Raw genomic sequence first — 16,092 nt, 5'->3', positions numbered from 1 at the left:
AATTACAGATATATACATAAGTGCTGTGGGATTGAGGATAGGGTGAATAAAAGATGCATATAGAAGTGCAAGGATGATGCAGAAGGAAGAGGAAGGAATGAAATGAAGGCTTAGTTGGGGAAGGTCTCTTGGAGAGTATGTGATTTTAATAAGGCTTTAAAGGTGGGAAGAATGATGGTCTGTCATATAAGAAGGGGGAGGGAGTTTCCGGCCAAAGGCAGGGCATGGGCAATGAATCAGCGACAAGGTAGTCGAGATTGAAGTACAGTGAGTAGGTTGGCATTAGAGGACTGCTGTGCTGTAGTAGGACTCAATGAGAAAAGATAAAAGAGGGAAAGGTGATTCAGTGATTTAAAGCCAATGGTATGGAGTTTCTGTTTGATACAAAGGTGGATGGGCAACCACTGGAGGTTCTTGAGTAGTAGGGAAACAAGGACTGAACTGTTATTTTAGAAAAATGATCCAGGCAGCAGAGTTAAGTATGGATTGGAATGGCATGAGATAAGAGTCAGGGAGGTCAGCAAGGAGGCTGATATAATAACCAAGATGGGATAAAATAATTGCTTGGATCAATATGGTAGCAGTTTGGAGAGGAAGGGAGGATTTTAGCAATGTCACGAAGGTAGAACCAACTGCATTTGGTGACATTGAATATATGGTTTGAATGAGAGAGGTGATTGAGGATCATGCTAAGGTTGCAGACTTATGAAACAGGGAAGATAGTGTTGCTGTCTGCAGTCATGGGAAAGTCATAGGACATCCAAGTAGAGATGTCGTGAAGGAGGCAGGAGGAAATATAAGACTGTTGAGGAGAAAGATTGGGCTGGAAAATTTGGGAATCATCCTCACAGAAGTGGTAGTTAAAGCCGTGGGAGCGAATGAGTTCTCCAAGAGAGTGGGTATAAATGGAGAATAGACTGTGACTGGGTAGAACCAACATCATTTGGTGACATTGAATATATGGTTTGAATGAGAGAGGCGAGTTGAGGATCATGCTAAGGTTGCAGATCAGGATCAGGTCTAGGAGTCACTTCCAGGCTGTGAGCCCACTGTCTTCTAGACTGTGAGCCCACTATTGGGAAGGGACCGTCTCTATATGTTGCCAACTTGTACTTCCCAAGCGCTTAGTACAGTGCTCTGCACACAGTAAGCGCTCAATAAATGCAATTGAATGAATGAATAGAAGGTATCCAGAACTGAGCCTTGAGGGATTCCCATAATTAGGGGGTGGGAGGCAGAGAAGGAGACTGCAAAAAAGACTGAGAATGAGCGGCCAGAGAGATAGGAGGAGAACCAGGAGAGAGCAGTGTCTGTGAAGCCAAAGTTAAATAAGGTGGTGGTCCACAAAGAGAAGCAATGTGACCTAATGGATAGAGCACAGGCCTGAAAGTCAGAAGGACCTGGGTTCTAATCCTGATTCTGCCACTTGTATGCTTTTCAACCTTGGGCAAGTTACTTAACTTTTCTGTGCCTCAGTTACCTCATCTGTAAATTGGGGATCAATACTGTTGGGTGTTGAGGAGGATTAGGATCAATCAATCAATCAATCATTCGTATTGAGCGCTTACTGTGTGCAGAGCACTGTACTAAGCGCTTGGGAAGTACAAGTTGGCAACATATAGAGACAGTCCCTACCCAACAGTGGGCTCACAGTCTAGAAGAGGGAGACAGAGAACAAAACCAAATATATTAACATATAGGGAACATATAGGGAACATATATATCTCTCTATATATATATACACACATATATAGGGAACATATATAGGGAATATATATATATATATATATATATATAACCAAACATATAGGGAAGCAGCGTGGCTCAGCGGAAAGAGCACGGGCTTTGGAGTCAGAGGTCGGGGGTTCAAATCCCGGCTCTGCCACTTGTCAGCTGTGTGACTTTGGGCAAGTCACTTAACTTCTCTGGGCCTCAGTTCCCTCATCTGTAAAATGGGGATTAAGCCTGTGAGCCCCACGTGGGACAACCTGAGTACCTTGTATCTACCCCAGCGCTTAGAACAGTGCTTGGCACATAGTAAGCGCTTAACAAATACCAAAATTATTATTATTATTATATTAACAAAATAAAATAAATAGAATAGATATGTACAAGTAAAATAGAGTAATAAATATGTACAAACATATATACATATATACAGGTGCTGTGGGGAAGGGAAGGAGGTAAGACGGTGGGAGTGGAGGGGGGACAAGCGGGAGAGGAAAGAGGGGGCTCAGTCTGGGAAGGCCTCCAGGAGGAGGTGAGCTCTCAGTAGGGCCTTGAAGGGAGGAAGAGAGCTAGCTTGGCGGATGTGGGGAGGGAGGGCATTCCAGGCCAGGGGGATGACGTGGGCTGGGGGTCGATGGCGGGACAGGCGAGAACGAGGCACGGTGAGGAGATTAGCGGCAGAGGAGCGGAGGGTGCGGGCTGGGCTGTAGAAGGAGAGAAGGGAGGTGAGGTAGGAGGGGGCGAGGTGATGGAGAGCCCTGAAGCCGAGGGTGAGGAGTTTCTGCCTGATGCGCGGATTGAATTAGAGGCTGCCACCTTTGGCAACAAGGAGATCATTGGTGGCCTTTGAAAGACCAGGTCTATGGATTGAGGGGTCAGAAGCCAGATTGGAGGGAGTAAAGGAGGAAATTGGAGGAGAGGAAGTGGAGACAGGAGGTGTAGACAAGCTCTCAAGGAATTTGGAGAGGAATGGTAGAGGAAGATGGGGTGATAACTGGAGGAAGCTTTGGGGTCAAGGGAGGAGTCGGGGTTCCTCCAGGCCATTCAAACAATCATTTCTAGTTATTGAGGGCTTATTTTGTGCAGGTCACTGTACTGAGCATTTGGGAGCTTACAGTAGAATAGACTTGTTAGTGTTTTCTTCTGCAGGCTTTGAGGATAGCCTGGGAGTCCACCAGAGTGGAGCTGCTCTGAGAGTGCTAGTGGGCCAAGCTTGTCCCACTCATTCACCTGCAGGCCTCTCTAGAATAGTTGTGGTATTTGTTAAGCGCTTACTATGTGTCCAGCATTGTTCTAAGCTCTGGGGAAGATACAGGTTAATCAGGTCAAGTCACAGCCCTTGTCCCATACAAAATGCACAGTCTAAATAGGAAGGAGAACAGGTATTGAATTTCCATTTTACAGATGAAGTAACTGCGGCCCAGAGAAGTTAAGTGACTTGCCCAAGGTCACCCAGCAGGCATGTGTCAGACTTTGATGTCTTCTCCGAAGATCTTGGAGAAGGCAGTGAGGTCAAAGGATGGGGCCGGGAGCTGGAAATGCCCCAAGTGCTAACTGTCATAGAAGCAGACAAGCAGAGCTCAGGGTTTTCGAGTGGGCTGTGGGACAGAACTAGTGTTTCAAGGATACTGAAAGTATTTCTGGTGGCACAGACCAGTGATGTTCCTCTGGCATTGGGGGTAGTTGCACATTATCTCTTTCACTTTGGGGACAAAAACAGAAATCTTCAAGGAAAAGTACTCAAAATACAAAGCTTTTGCCATGTTCAGACTCAACTTGAATACAGTATTATTTTGTATACACAATTATTAATTAAAGATCTGACTCCATAGGTGGCCCAATCATTAATGACGAGATCCAACCATACTGTGTCTTAATTTCTTCAGAAAATGGAGGCACACCTGCTCTTTAAACTTCAGGTGTACATTGTGTTTTAAACTTTTCAGACCAAAGATATTCAAGTGGTCCACATTGTTGTGGACTTTAGTGTTAGATTTTTGAAATCTATATTTTTCATGGGTAAAATAGAATAATTCCAGTAAGATATTGTTGTGCAGATAGTTGAGCATTGACAGTAGTTGTTTCATTTGTCTTTTATTGCCCTCTATTTTCTTGGGACCATGTATTCTGAGAACCTCACTTTTTATTATAGTTGAATCCTGATGTTTAAGTTCAGACATGGTCAGTTTGGAAGATCTGTTCTGTTGCTTACACTTTGTCCAAAGTGTGTGACCAATCAACATTTTGAGATAGAAAATATTTAACAGGGCTTTAATTTGTACTATTGCATGTAGTAGTATTCAATTTCTTTTATGCCGACTAAACACTTCAGTTGGTGTTGAACAATGAAAATTATATCCCCTCGTTATATGTACTTTAATTTAGATGCTTAATGGCTTTTAATGTTACAGAATAAGTTTATTATTATATTATGATCTCATTTGTATTATATTGTCTTGCTTTCATATCTATGGTGATAGTCATGGTTTACTAAAACAATAATCCCCAAGAAATAGGTCATTAACAGTACTTAACGATTACTTGTGATCTATGGTAATGACTGATTTCTTTGGGATTATTGCAGTTATAAACCATAATTACAGATTATTACAGTAATAATTATTTTGTTAAAAAAAAATGTGCCCTGCTTGAGCAGCTGCAAAACCAAGTGTATTGAACTTTTCAGTTAGGAGAAGCGGTAGAAAGAAAACTGTGATAGATTTTTTTTTAATTGCAAGTGGAGTTTTCTTGCCTATATACAGGATTGGAGAATGAGGACCTGGTGGTGTCTAATTGTAATTGGTTTAGCGATTCAGACTTAAAAACTGTGTTATCCTTTCACTTTAAAAGCACTTGTCATCCTCACACATTTTTTGCGGCCCCACAGATTGATAACCCACTATAAAGTGCAGATGTTTCTGAAACTTTCAAGTAAAACTTATCACCTTTACTTGGAAGGGCTGTAAATGTTTTTGAATTCTAGTTCACTGAAAGTCTGAATATAAGAGCAGCACATGCACCCATTCATTTTAGTATGAAATTTGAATTGGGAGTAAATTTTAAGAAGTTTAAAACCATAAAATATTTGTAAGCCCATAACTTCTTTCTGTGTCACTCGGGTCCAAGTTGTCATAATTCCATGTAGATATGCCCCTATGAACTTAAGTGGGTTTGAGAAGAATTTCCTGGGCACAATGCAAGGATGAGGAAAACCTCAATAGCATATAGCACCATTTGTGGACTTATTCTGCCTCTGTATATCCATTGCCCACCCATTCTCCCTTAAGAGCCACTTTGGGGGAAAACAGAGTGGACAGCAGCACAAGCCATCATCTCATACTCAGTGATGTTCTGCTTGAAGCAGATGCCCAACTAGGTCAAACCTTCTGGGAAAAAGTATAGGGAGCCCACTTCTCCCTCCTTGGTGTCCAAGTTTGCATGACCATGCCCTTGGGAGCCTTGGACAGGAAAACTGAGCTCAATTGATAATAATAGAAGTAGTGATCATTCAGAACGAAAAGAATCACAAAAATCAAATCTTGTGTCTTTTAGCTTTTCTGTCTTTTTCGTGTCTGGAGTGAGCTACGTAGCCTGGTAACAGGGTTCTATAACGCATGGCTGTGTTTGTAAAATTATGGAGTTTCCAATTGCCAGGATTTTGAAAGTACTGATATTAGTATTTATTTAGCACCTTTTGAGTGCCGTGTGTACTATACCAAGTACTTGGGAAGTACAACAGAAACACACATTTTTTCTGCCCAGAAGGAGTTTACACTGTAATGGGGGAGGCAGAAATAAAAATATGCACAAGTTGTGGAGTTGTAATACATGTTGAGTATATAGTACAACTGGTAGGCCCTTCTGTGGAGATAATGGACTGAATTCCCAGACTTGATCATCTTAATCGTTCGCAAAACCTGAGACTTTCCAGTTTTAAGACTGCTCCCTGAGCTCCTTATTCCCCCCAAAACCTCCATTGCTTTTTCACTTCCATGCTTAAAATGAAAGATTGACACCTCTGGGCTCTCATAATTAATTTGGAATCAGTGGCCCCATCTGTTGTAAACATAGACCAGTCAGGTATACACATGTAGTGAGTAGAGATAGTAATGACAACTAATGTCACTTTATCCAGTCTCATGTTAGTGCAACAACTCAACAGTCTAAACCCACAGAAGGAGCACCTCAGACCAAGAAGTTGTAACTGCTTCATGTCTTCATGGAAGTGTAGGATCCTCAGAGTTCATTAAATAGGCAGCAGAGATGAATAAGAGCATAATATCCTGTTATTTTATTTGGGAAGCAGTATGGCCTATTGAATAAAGCACCGGCCTGGGAGCCAGGGAACCTGGCTTCTAATCCCAGTTCTGCCCCTTGCCTACTCTGAGACCTTGGGCAAGACCCTTAACTTCTCTTTGCCTAGTTCCTTCAACTGCAAAATGGGGATTAAATAACCATTCTACCTCTTAGACTATGAGCCCCATCTGGGACAGGGATTGTATTGGCCTGATTAACTTGTATTTACCCCAGCACTTAGAACAGTGCTTGACACATAGTTAGCACTTAACACATTACCATAAAAAAACACAATTGGAAATCAAGATGACAGCATATAGATGTGCATATCCAAGTATTCAACAATGAGAGTGAAATTAACAGAGCAAGTACAGGAAATTAGAGAAAGTTGTGGCCATTTCAACAACAGTAATAATAATAATTGTGGTATTTCTTAAGTGTTTACTATGTTCCAGGCACTGTACTAAGTGCTGGGATGAACACAAGTAAATTGGGTTGGATACAGTCCCTGTCCCACATAGGCTCACAGTCTCAATCCCGATTTTAGAGATGAAGTAACTGAGGCCCAAAGAAGTGAAATAACTTGCCCAAGGTCATGCAGCAGCCAAATGGCAGAGCCAGGATTAGAACCCACAAACTTCTGACTCCCAGGCCCGTGTTCTATCCATTCATTCATTCATTCAATCATATTTATTGAGCACTTACTGTGTATAGAACACTGTACTAAGCACTTGAAAAGGACAATTGAGCAACAAAGAGAAACAATCCCTGCCCACAACGGGCTCAAATAATGGAAAAATAGATGGACAGGCATAATGATATCGAAAATAGAGATAGACTGTTGGAAATGAAGAAAACATCTGAAGGAATCAGCCAACAACAGTTGAAAATAACATTAATAAGGATAAAAGTGGTCAAATATATCCAGCTGGGTAGAACACAGACCTCCGGTCTGTTTGCAGAGGACACTTTATTTTTGCCTTTGGCTGCTCCTTTCTGGCTTTGAGCCAACCATGAATGCTGGCTCTGCGGCAATCCTGAGATTGCTTCCATAGTCAAAGACCTCTACCAGCCCTCACCCTGCTGAGATTTGGTATACTGCCCACTAAACGCTTCGAAACTGCGAAGATGGTTCTCCAGCCAAATTAACTGTCCATATCTGTGATAAATAGTTTTAGGTAGCGAAGCATTATTTTGATAACACTATGAGTGCTTTTGACTCACCTTCATTTTATAATATCCCAGAGTTAGTCTCAGAATGAACTATTTGAATAAGATGAACCCTAGAAACCTCAGGCCTGAGGTGTGAGCTCATTATGGACAGGGAACATGTCTGCTAATTTTTTGTATTGTTCTCGCCCAAGTGCTTAGTACAGTGCTCTGCACATAGTAAGTGCTAATAAATACCACTGATTGATATAATTTCATGCATTGTCAGATCTATGGGTTTAAAAATAGTTGTTCTGCAGTTAAATGAAGATAATACCTTTATTAGTAAATTTGCCTTTAGCTTCATAGATAGCTGAAGAGGGAGCATGGGACTAACTGTCCCATCCATATTGTGCACACCCAAATATTGTTCTTTATTGGATTGCCATATTTGTTTTTTTGTAGCAACCTGGAGCTGGTTTTATTTTTGCCATTTTGTCTCACAAATTCCCAGTGCTACTGTTCCAAGAAAGCCTCTGTTTTCCTGATTGTATTGCTGCCTCGTTATCTCCTATAATTTAGCCGCAATGCCTTGCTGCCTGATTCCGCACTGTACCTTACTAGACCCCACTTGTACCATCCAGCCATAATCAAACTCCCCAAAAGGGTTGCATACACCTCCTATCTCCACTTCCCTTCCTCCAACTCCCTTTTTGACCCTCTATAATCTAGTTTCTGCCCGCTTCACTCCATTGAAACTTCTCCTTCCAAAATCACCGATGACCTCCTTTATGCAAAAGCTAATGGAGTCCTCTTTGTCCTAATCTTTTTTGACCGCTTAGCTGTCTTTAACACTAGGACCACTCCCATATCCTGAAAAACTATCTAACTTTGTTTTTTCTGGCACAGTTGTCTCCGGCATCTCCTCTTACCACTTTAGCCAATCCTTCTTAGTCACTTTCATCATCTGTTTCTCTGCCTCCCATCTACTAACTGTCTCTTCTTAATTTATACTCTTTCCCCTGGGGAACTCATCCACTCCCACGGTTTCAACTATCACCTCTATGCAGATGACTCTCAAATCTATCTTGCTAGCCTGGACTCAATTATCTATTGTATTCAATTATTTATTCTAACCACTAGAGTTGTAAATATTTTTTATGTTTTTCTCCCCCATTAGAGTGTAAGCGCCCTGGGATCAGGGAACATGTCATTTCTTTCTTCTGGGTTTCCCAAGTGCCTAATACAAGTAGGCCCTCAGTGAATGCTGTTGCTGCTACTATTATTATTACTGCTGTTGAGCTCTCCTTATATTTGCAATCTCACTTGAAAGAAAGATGTCCTTTTCCCTGCAGGACATCTCCACATAGCTATCCCACCAGCTCCAATATGTTTGTATTCCCCCTCTTCCCTCTCAAATCCCCTTCTTCATGTCACGTTACCCCTACCATTTCTCCTGTTTACTAAACTCACAACCTTGGAATTATTTATGATTTGATTTTTTTTATTCTCTTTCAATTTTCGCATTTATTTTGCCACTAGGTCCTGTGGGGTTTTCTTCCATAGTATTTCCTGGACCTTCCCCTTCCTTTCCAAACAGATTGGTCCAAATGATGGTCATATCCCAGATGGCAGTAATCTGCACGTAATACTATATCTGGTTCCTCTCTGGTCTCCCTGTCTCCAGCCTCTTCCCTCTCCAAACTCTTCTTCAGCCTGTTGCTCAAATCACCTTTTTAAAACATTATTCTGCAAGTGTGTCTCCAATCCTCAAAATCTTTTGTTATCCATTCTTCTCTGCATCAAACAGAAACTATTGATGTGTGGATTTAAGGGACTCCATCAACTAGCTTAGTGGGTAGGGCCTTCATTCATTCATTCATTCAATCATATTTATTAAGCACTTACTGTGTGCAGAGCACCGTAGTAAGCACTTGGGAAAATACAATGCAACACTAAACAGTAACATTCCCTGCCTACAATAAGCTCACAGTCTAAAGAAGCAGTGTGGCTCAGTGGAAAGAACACGGGCCTGGGAGTCAGAAGTTTGTGGGTTCTAATCCTGGCTCCACCACTTGTCAGCTGTGTGACTTTAGGAAGTCACTTAACTTCTCTGTGCTTGTTACCTCATCTGTAAAATGGGGATTAAGACTGTGATCCCCACATGGGACAACCTGATTACCTTGTAAGCTCCCAACACTTAGAACAGTGCTTGGCACATAGTAAGCATTTAATAAATATCATTATTATTATTAGATGGGGTGAGACACATCAATACAAATACATAAAATTACAGATATATACGTAAGTGCTGTGGGGCTGGGAGAGGGTGGAAGAGCAAACGGAGCAAGTCAGGGTGATGCAGAAGGGAGTGGGAGATTAGAAAAAGTGAGGCTTAGTCTGGGATGGCCTCTTGGAGGAGATGTGTTTTCAATAAGGCTTTGAAGTGGGGGGCGGGGGGAGGAGGAGGGTCATTGTCAGAATTGAGGAGGGAGGGCATTCCAGGCTAGAGGCAGGATATGGGCCAGGGATCAGTGGCAAGACAGGCAAGATCGAGGCACAGAGAAGGTTAGCAATAGAGGAGTGAAGTATGTGGGCTGGGTTGTAGAAGGAGAGAAGCGAGGTGAGGTAGAAGGGGCCAAGGTGATGGAGTGCTTTAAAGCCAATGTTGAGGAGCTTTTCTTGATACAGAGGTGGATAGGCTTTTTGAGGAGGGGTGTGACATGTCATGAACATTTTTGTAGAAGATGGTCAAGGCAGCGGCCTGAGTCCAAAAGACCTGGTTTCTAATGCCAACTCCACCTCTTGTCTGTTGTGTGACCTTAGGCAAGTCACTTAACTTCTCTGTGCCTCAGTTACATCATCTGTAAAATGGGGATTAAGACTGAGCTCCATGTGGGCCGCAGACCATTTCCAACCTGATTAGCTTGTATCTATCCCAGTGCTTAGTACAGTGCCTGGCACAGAGTTAGTGCTTAATAAATACCATTCAAAAAAGAAAAAAACTCTCTTCTCACTCAACCACTTTTCATCCACTCCCTCTCCTTCTGCATCACAACACACACTCTCTGTTGTCGCCTTCTCACTGTTTCTCATTCTCAGCTCTCCCACTTCCCACCCGTGGGACCTACCTTCCTTTTCAAATTCACCTGACCTAAGCCCTTCTGAAGTCCAATCTTTTCTTAGAAAAACAGTGTGATCTTAGTGGAAAGAGCATGGGCCTGGGAAACAGAGAATCTGGGTTCTAATCCTGACTCTGTCACTTGCCTGCAGTATGACCTTGGGCAAATTACTAAACTTCACTGTGCCTTAGTTCCCTCAGCTGTAAAATGGAGATTAACTCTGTGAGCCTTATATTGTCCAACACGATTATCTTCTCTATACCCCAACGCTTAGTACAGTGCCTGACACATCGTAAACACTTAACAAATAACCTAAAAAATAAAAAAGCTTTTCTTGATCATTTTCTTTAGCTTCCCCTGGTTCTATCCTCCTAATTCACCTCAGCACTTTTATACCCCAACTTCCCTTTGCACTTTTGTATATATCTTTTGTATACATCTTGTACATTTCCATAGACCTGTTTCAGTAATCTGCACGTAGTAAACATTCAGTAAATGCTGTTGATGGTGATTATGATGGAGCATGCTTGCTACTGGGAATACCTTGTTATGTCAGTGCTAGGAAAAAGAAGGCTATGAACACCCACACACAAATGCCTGAAGAACAGGTGTGATGACACTGCTCTCTTCTAATTTTTCGGTAGTTGGCATGACTCAGCAATCGATATTTATTGCATGTGCAGATATTTACTGTATGCAGAGTATTGTTCTAAGTACCTGGGAGAGGAGCAATATGACAGACTTGGTAGACATAATACTAATAATGATGATGCTATTTGTTGAGTGCTTACTATGTGCCAAGCACTGTGCTAAGCACTGGGGTAGATACAAGATAGGTTGTCCCACATAAGGCTCAGTCTTAATCCCCATTTTACAGATGATGTAACTGAGGCCCAGAGATGTGAAGTGACTTGCCCAAGGTCAGACAGTAGACAAGTGGCGGAGCAGGGATTAGAACCCATAACCTTAGAACCCATACACATGTTCCCTGCCCACCTGGAGCTTACTGTCTAGAGGGAGAGGCAGACATTAAGTACATAAGTGCTGTGGTGCTGAGGATGGGGTGATTATCAAATGCTTAAAGCCTACAAACTCTTGAGCTCTGACTTCAGTGGAGGGTATATAAGTAGCAGGTAACATTGCTGTTCTGAGAATAAGGAATCTTGTAATGGCTTCCATTTTCCCTAGTTGTGTCACAAAACAAAATGATTTTCTGATACTAGGGTGTTCAGATTTAAAAAGCACTACTAGTTTCACTTAAAAATAAAAACTGAAACTGCACAGAAACATCATTCATTTTGGCCCAAGAATATTAAATGTATATCTTTTAATCCAGTTTCAAAAATCAGTACCAAATATAGCACTTTATATTTTTACTGTGTGAACACAGGTCCTGAACATTTTGTTATATAATTAGAATTTCTCAACTGTCAAGTAATTTAGGGAATTTGATTATTTCATATAAGAACGTATTTTTGTTTCAAAAAACTCACAAAACATATTAATTGCCTTAATTGGCATTTTAAGGCTCTCTGTACTGAATGCGATATGAATATCAATTAAAATTTACAAAAAGCATGGAACACATCCATATTTCAAAATCTGGTACATGAAGTTGCTAATTAAAATTGTGGGTTGTGTTAGGCCATTGTAAGCCTACTAAGAAAACAGCATACTTTAGGTAAGTTCATAAACTCCTCCTCTCACATGCCAAAAAAAAGTGAGTTTAGGTTTGTGATTTTTTTACTGTTTTTGCATTGTTTCTGTAGAGTTCTTCAAAAATTATTTGCTGTTGTCAGTATGTTTTCTATTTCCTGTCACGCTAGGACGACTCGCATGGCTGGTGTACTTGGTTGGTACTGTTGTAGGGGGAAGATTAACTTACACCAGTACAGATGAACATGATGCTATGGATGGTGAATTATCTTGCCGGTAAGTACAGATTTAATTAAAAAATGGACAAGTGATTTTAATGCCTAAAACTCAATGTAATTTTAAAAATTTATTTAAAGGACCTGATTCAATCCCAGGTCCTCTATTAATCTCCAGAACTAGAATGGCTATTTAAATATCCTCTTTTACTTTTACTGTATCTCAGTACTAACCTTTAGGAATAGCTATACAAGTTATAAAGAAGTTATAAAAGAATTTTATTAAACTGAGAAATGTCAAAGGTTGAAAATGGAAAAAGTAAACTTCTTTCACATCTTATTCAATCTGTGATTTTCTTGATTATTTCTTTCTTGAAGGAAGTATGAAGTATTTTATCATTTTCTGGGTTCCGATAGTGTAGTACTTTAAATTTTTATTAGGTCTGTTGAGCTGATAAATAAAAATGGATGATTGATTAGGTTGATTTTTTAAAATGTGCTGAATAGTTTCAAACTTAGAATATGTTGTTGACCCTTCCTTATCTATTAACCTAAACATTAAATATTTAAGAATTTGCAAGTAATTGCAGCTTGCCCCACAGCCCATTTTGTGTTCTTGCAGTATTCAATTTAAGATGAAAAATGTCCAGCAGTATAAGCATTCCTAGCATGATTTTCCTGAAATCATCAGTAATAAAGGAGGAAATGAAGAGATAAAAGTGTTACATATGAACCAAATTATTTTAAATAGATTATTTTTCAGCTATTTTCTTAAAGAGCAAGTATTCCTTCGTCCTTAAATCAACATAAAAGTAAATATATGTCTATCATTTTAACATTCATTGAGAAACAATAATACTCATCCAGAAGAGAGCAAAATGTAAATTCAATAGACTAGAGTACCAAACAATTGGACAAAACTCAGTCAGTTGCATTGTATAGACATTGTAGATTGCTACAGTTCTAGAGAAGATAGAGGGGATGTAACATGGTATGAAAGGTTGTTTAAAAGAAAGTAAAACCAACATTTGTATGTGATAATGAACAGGGCAGCATATTAAGAGCCCAAGGAACTACCCAATGTCGAATTTTTGTCCATTTTTAAAAGTTAACCTTTCAATTGATATTAACATTTCCACTTACTAAATATGATTTTCCTTTAGCTAAACCTGTCAATTTGCTAATGAAAAGTCCCAATACCTAAACTTCTTTGCATGTGCGCCTGAGTATTAGGATGCTTTGATAATAAAGAAAATGAAGATAGGATTCAAAAATAAAGTGAACTCCATGAACAGTGTATTAAATCAAGTAAAAAGCAAATTTAAAGCATAGGTTTTATTCAATGATGGGGATTTCTAGGCATTGAACCTGCACAAAATCCATATCTTCTTTACCCTTTCTCCCTATCCAGTTCTTCAGTTAACCCATCAGTGGCAATTTTTGAATGCTTACTACGTACAAAACCCTGTACTAAACACTTGGGACAGTTCCTTCTCTCACTTGCACTCATCCATGAAGCTTTACATAAAGGACCCTTCTTGCTGCCCATGAATGAAGCCACTATTTGATGTATTCCGTGAATACTGAATGTTTGCAAATTAGTCAGGGACAACCCGAAGATACTACTTATCCTCTGGACTAGAACCAGTGTGATGCTGGTTCTAGAGAAACATTCTAGAGAAGCAGCATGTCTTAGAGGTTAGGGAACAGGCCTAGGAGTCAGAAGGACATGAGTTGTAATCCAGGCTCCATCACATGTCTGCTTTGTGACCTTGGGCAAGTCATTTAACTTCCCTATGCCTCAGTTACCTCATCTGCAAAAAGTGAAGATTAAGAGTGTAAGCCCCATATGGGACAGGGACTGTGTCCAACCTGATTAATTTGCATCTGCCCCAGTGCTTAATCAGTGCATGGCATACTGTAAGCATTTAACAAGTACCATAATTATAACTATTATACTCGAACACAACACTTTCACACTCCTGGCTTAAGCCGAGACTCAAACTCCAAGTGTTTCAGCCTCTCATATATTTGAGTTCAACAGACTTTTGATTTACAGTGTTACTCTCTCAGTTGTACCCCACCATAGTAAATCTTAGCCACTCTTTAAGCCCGTGGTCAAAAGCAGTGATCTATCAGAATTATTTAAATATATTTAATTTGAATATTAAGGGAGGAAATAACTCATTTTAAAAATAGTTGCCAAGATGGTATTATCTTTGGGAATTTTTCCTGAAAATCTTTTTCCTTGATGTTAAGAGTTTTCCAGCTTATATCATTGATGGATGCTCAGTTGCCTCAGTATAGCAATGAGAAAGTAGAACTTGCCATTCTCTGGTTCTTGGATCAGTTCCGTAAAACATATGTTGGTGATCAGCTTCAGCGGACCTCAAAGGTAAGTAAACCTTTCCTACAGATCTATCCAATGTGATATAAGATGAAGAAAAAATACCATGTGCCAAAAATGTAGAATAAGCTATTTATCTTCCATCCTTTGCGCAATTCAGATATGAGTAACTGTGCATTTTGTTAGCTCAATTGGCTTGATTGTTAGTTTGGCATTCCGTTCAGGGATTTTCATGTAGTATTTTTTAACAAATTAATTAAAGAATGAATTATTTTAAACATTGAAATGTATTTTACTATACTGTGCTGTTTCATGACTATACACAAGATTTTTTAAAAAGTCCTGATCCTTTGATTATTCTTTAATTTGGTTTTCACATTACTTTTCTGTCTAATAAATAATGAGAATGAGGTGCATCCTTGAAGAAGAAGCAGTTAAATCACCTTAATTGTTTGGGGGTCACTCATTATGTAGCTCCTATAATTGTGGCTTCAGGCAGACCAGGTTAATTGATCTTGATTTTAAAGCTATTTCAAACCATTTATGTGGGCTTCAAGCAAATCTTTAGTAGGTCTTGTTGCATTGAGTAAAGTATGGATTTTTTTTTTAGTGGTATGATCATTTTAGCCAAATATCCTTTATGTAAAAAATCCTTAGGCTTTTCTTATCCCTTTGGATTTATATTGTGTGTAGCAATTTCAGATTGTTTTTTAGATTTCAAATTCAAGGGTTTTCATTGCAAATGCACCATGTTATTTTACTAGCGAAATTTAATGTTGCCTTCTGTTTGTTTGTGAATGTCATAAAAATGTTACTTTCTTAGAGGCTTAGTTTGACATATTTCAGGAGAAGTTACTGATAAGCACAGTCTGTCTTTTGTTAAAGGTTTTTTGATTATTTGTACACTGGCTTACACCTTAGGAATAAGAGTGTCTTTTTAAAGAAGCCATTGTGTTCAAAAGCAGTTTTATCTTTCAGAGTGATAGTATTATCGGGACTGTTTTTCAGAATTGAAATCCTTGTAAAACAGATGTTAGAAATGGAAAGGACTTAGTAGGAAGATGGAAGTACTAAAGATTGATTTCTGCCATCCTTGATTACACTAAATATTTAGGCGAAATGTATGACATTAAAGGACATTCTGTAAAGTATCCTGTGTAAACAAGAATAAATCTTGAAATAATCTTTATGCCAGCATTTAAAAGAGCATAAAGTGCAGGTAGTCACTAATGGTTTTGTGCAGAACAAACCATATCGGCCCAATTTAATTTTATTTGTTATAGCAACAGGTATTTTTAAAGAGTGAAGATAGACAGTTTTATATCTCATCATTCCCTTTGGTTGAGAACCACATAATAGTCTCCCAATAAGGTAGGGAGACATATTTTTAGTTAGATGCATAATGGCCCCTACTGCAAAGATATATCAAAGAATATACTGGTCATTGGCTTAATAGCCTGAAATGGGGCCTATTAACTAAGCAGCTGTGGAAGTTAGTTCTGGATATGGCATCATTTAATATTTTATCAGAGACTTGAAAGAACAGATATCTTATATGTTCAGTACATTTACAAAGGAC

At 39.6% G+C, this 16,092-nt stretch overlaps 1 protein-coding gene across 2 annotated transcripts in view; it reads left to right on the top strand.

Moving 5' to 3' along the window:
* RANBP17 (RAN binding protein 17) overlaps window positions 1-16,092 on the top strand; it is a 254,874-nt gene that overhangs the window by 40,763 nt on the left and 198,019 nt on the right. For both annotated transcript variants that reach the window (XM_038772453.1, XM_038772454.1), the window contains exons 13-14: window positions 12,122-12,227; window positions 14,426-14,561. In XM_038772453.1, coding sequence (XP_038628381.1) covers window positions 12,122-12,227; window positions 14,426-14,561 — 242 coding nt within the window. The remainder of the gene's footprint in view (window positions 1-12,121; window positions 12,228-14,425; window positions 14,562-16,092) is intronic.

The sequence above is a fragment of the Tachyglossus aculeatus genome, chromosome X1 (genome assembly GCF_015852505.1).
Source record: "Tachyglossus aculeatus isolate mTacAcu1 chromosome X1, mTacAcu1.pri, whole genome shotgun sequence".
Classification (NCBI taxonomy): Eukaryota; Metazoa; Chordata; class Mammalia; order Monotremata; family Tachyglossidae; genus Tachyglossus; species Tachyglossus aculeatus.
The sequence above is the reverse complement of the archived record's forward strand: the minus strand, read 5'-3'. Positions and strand labels throughout refer to the sequence as shown.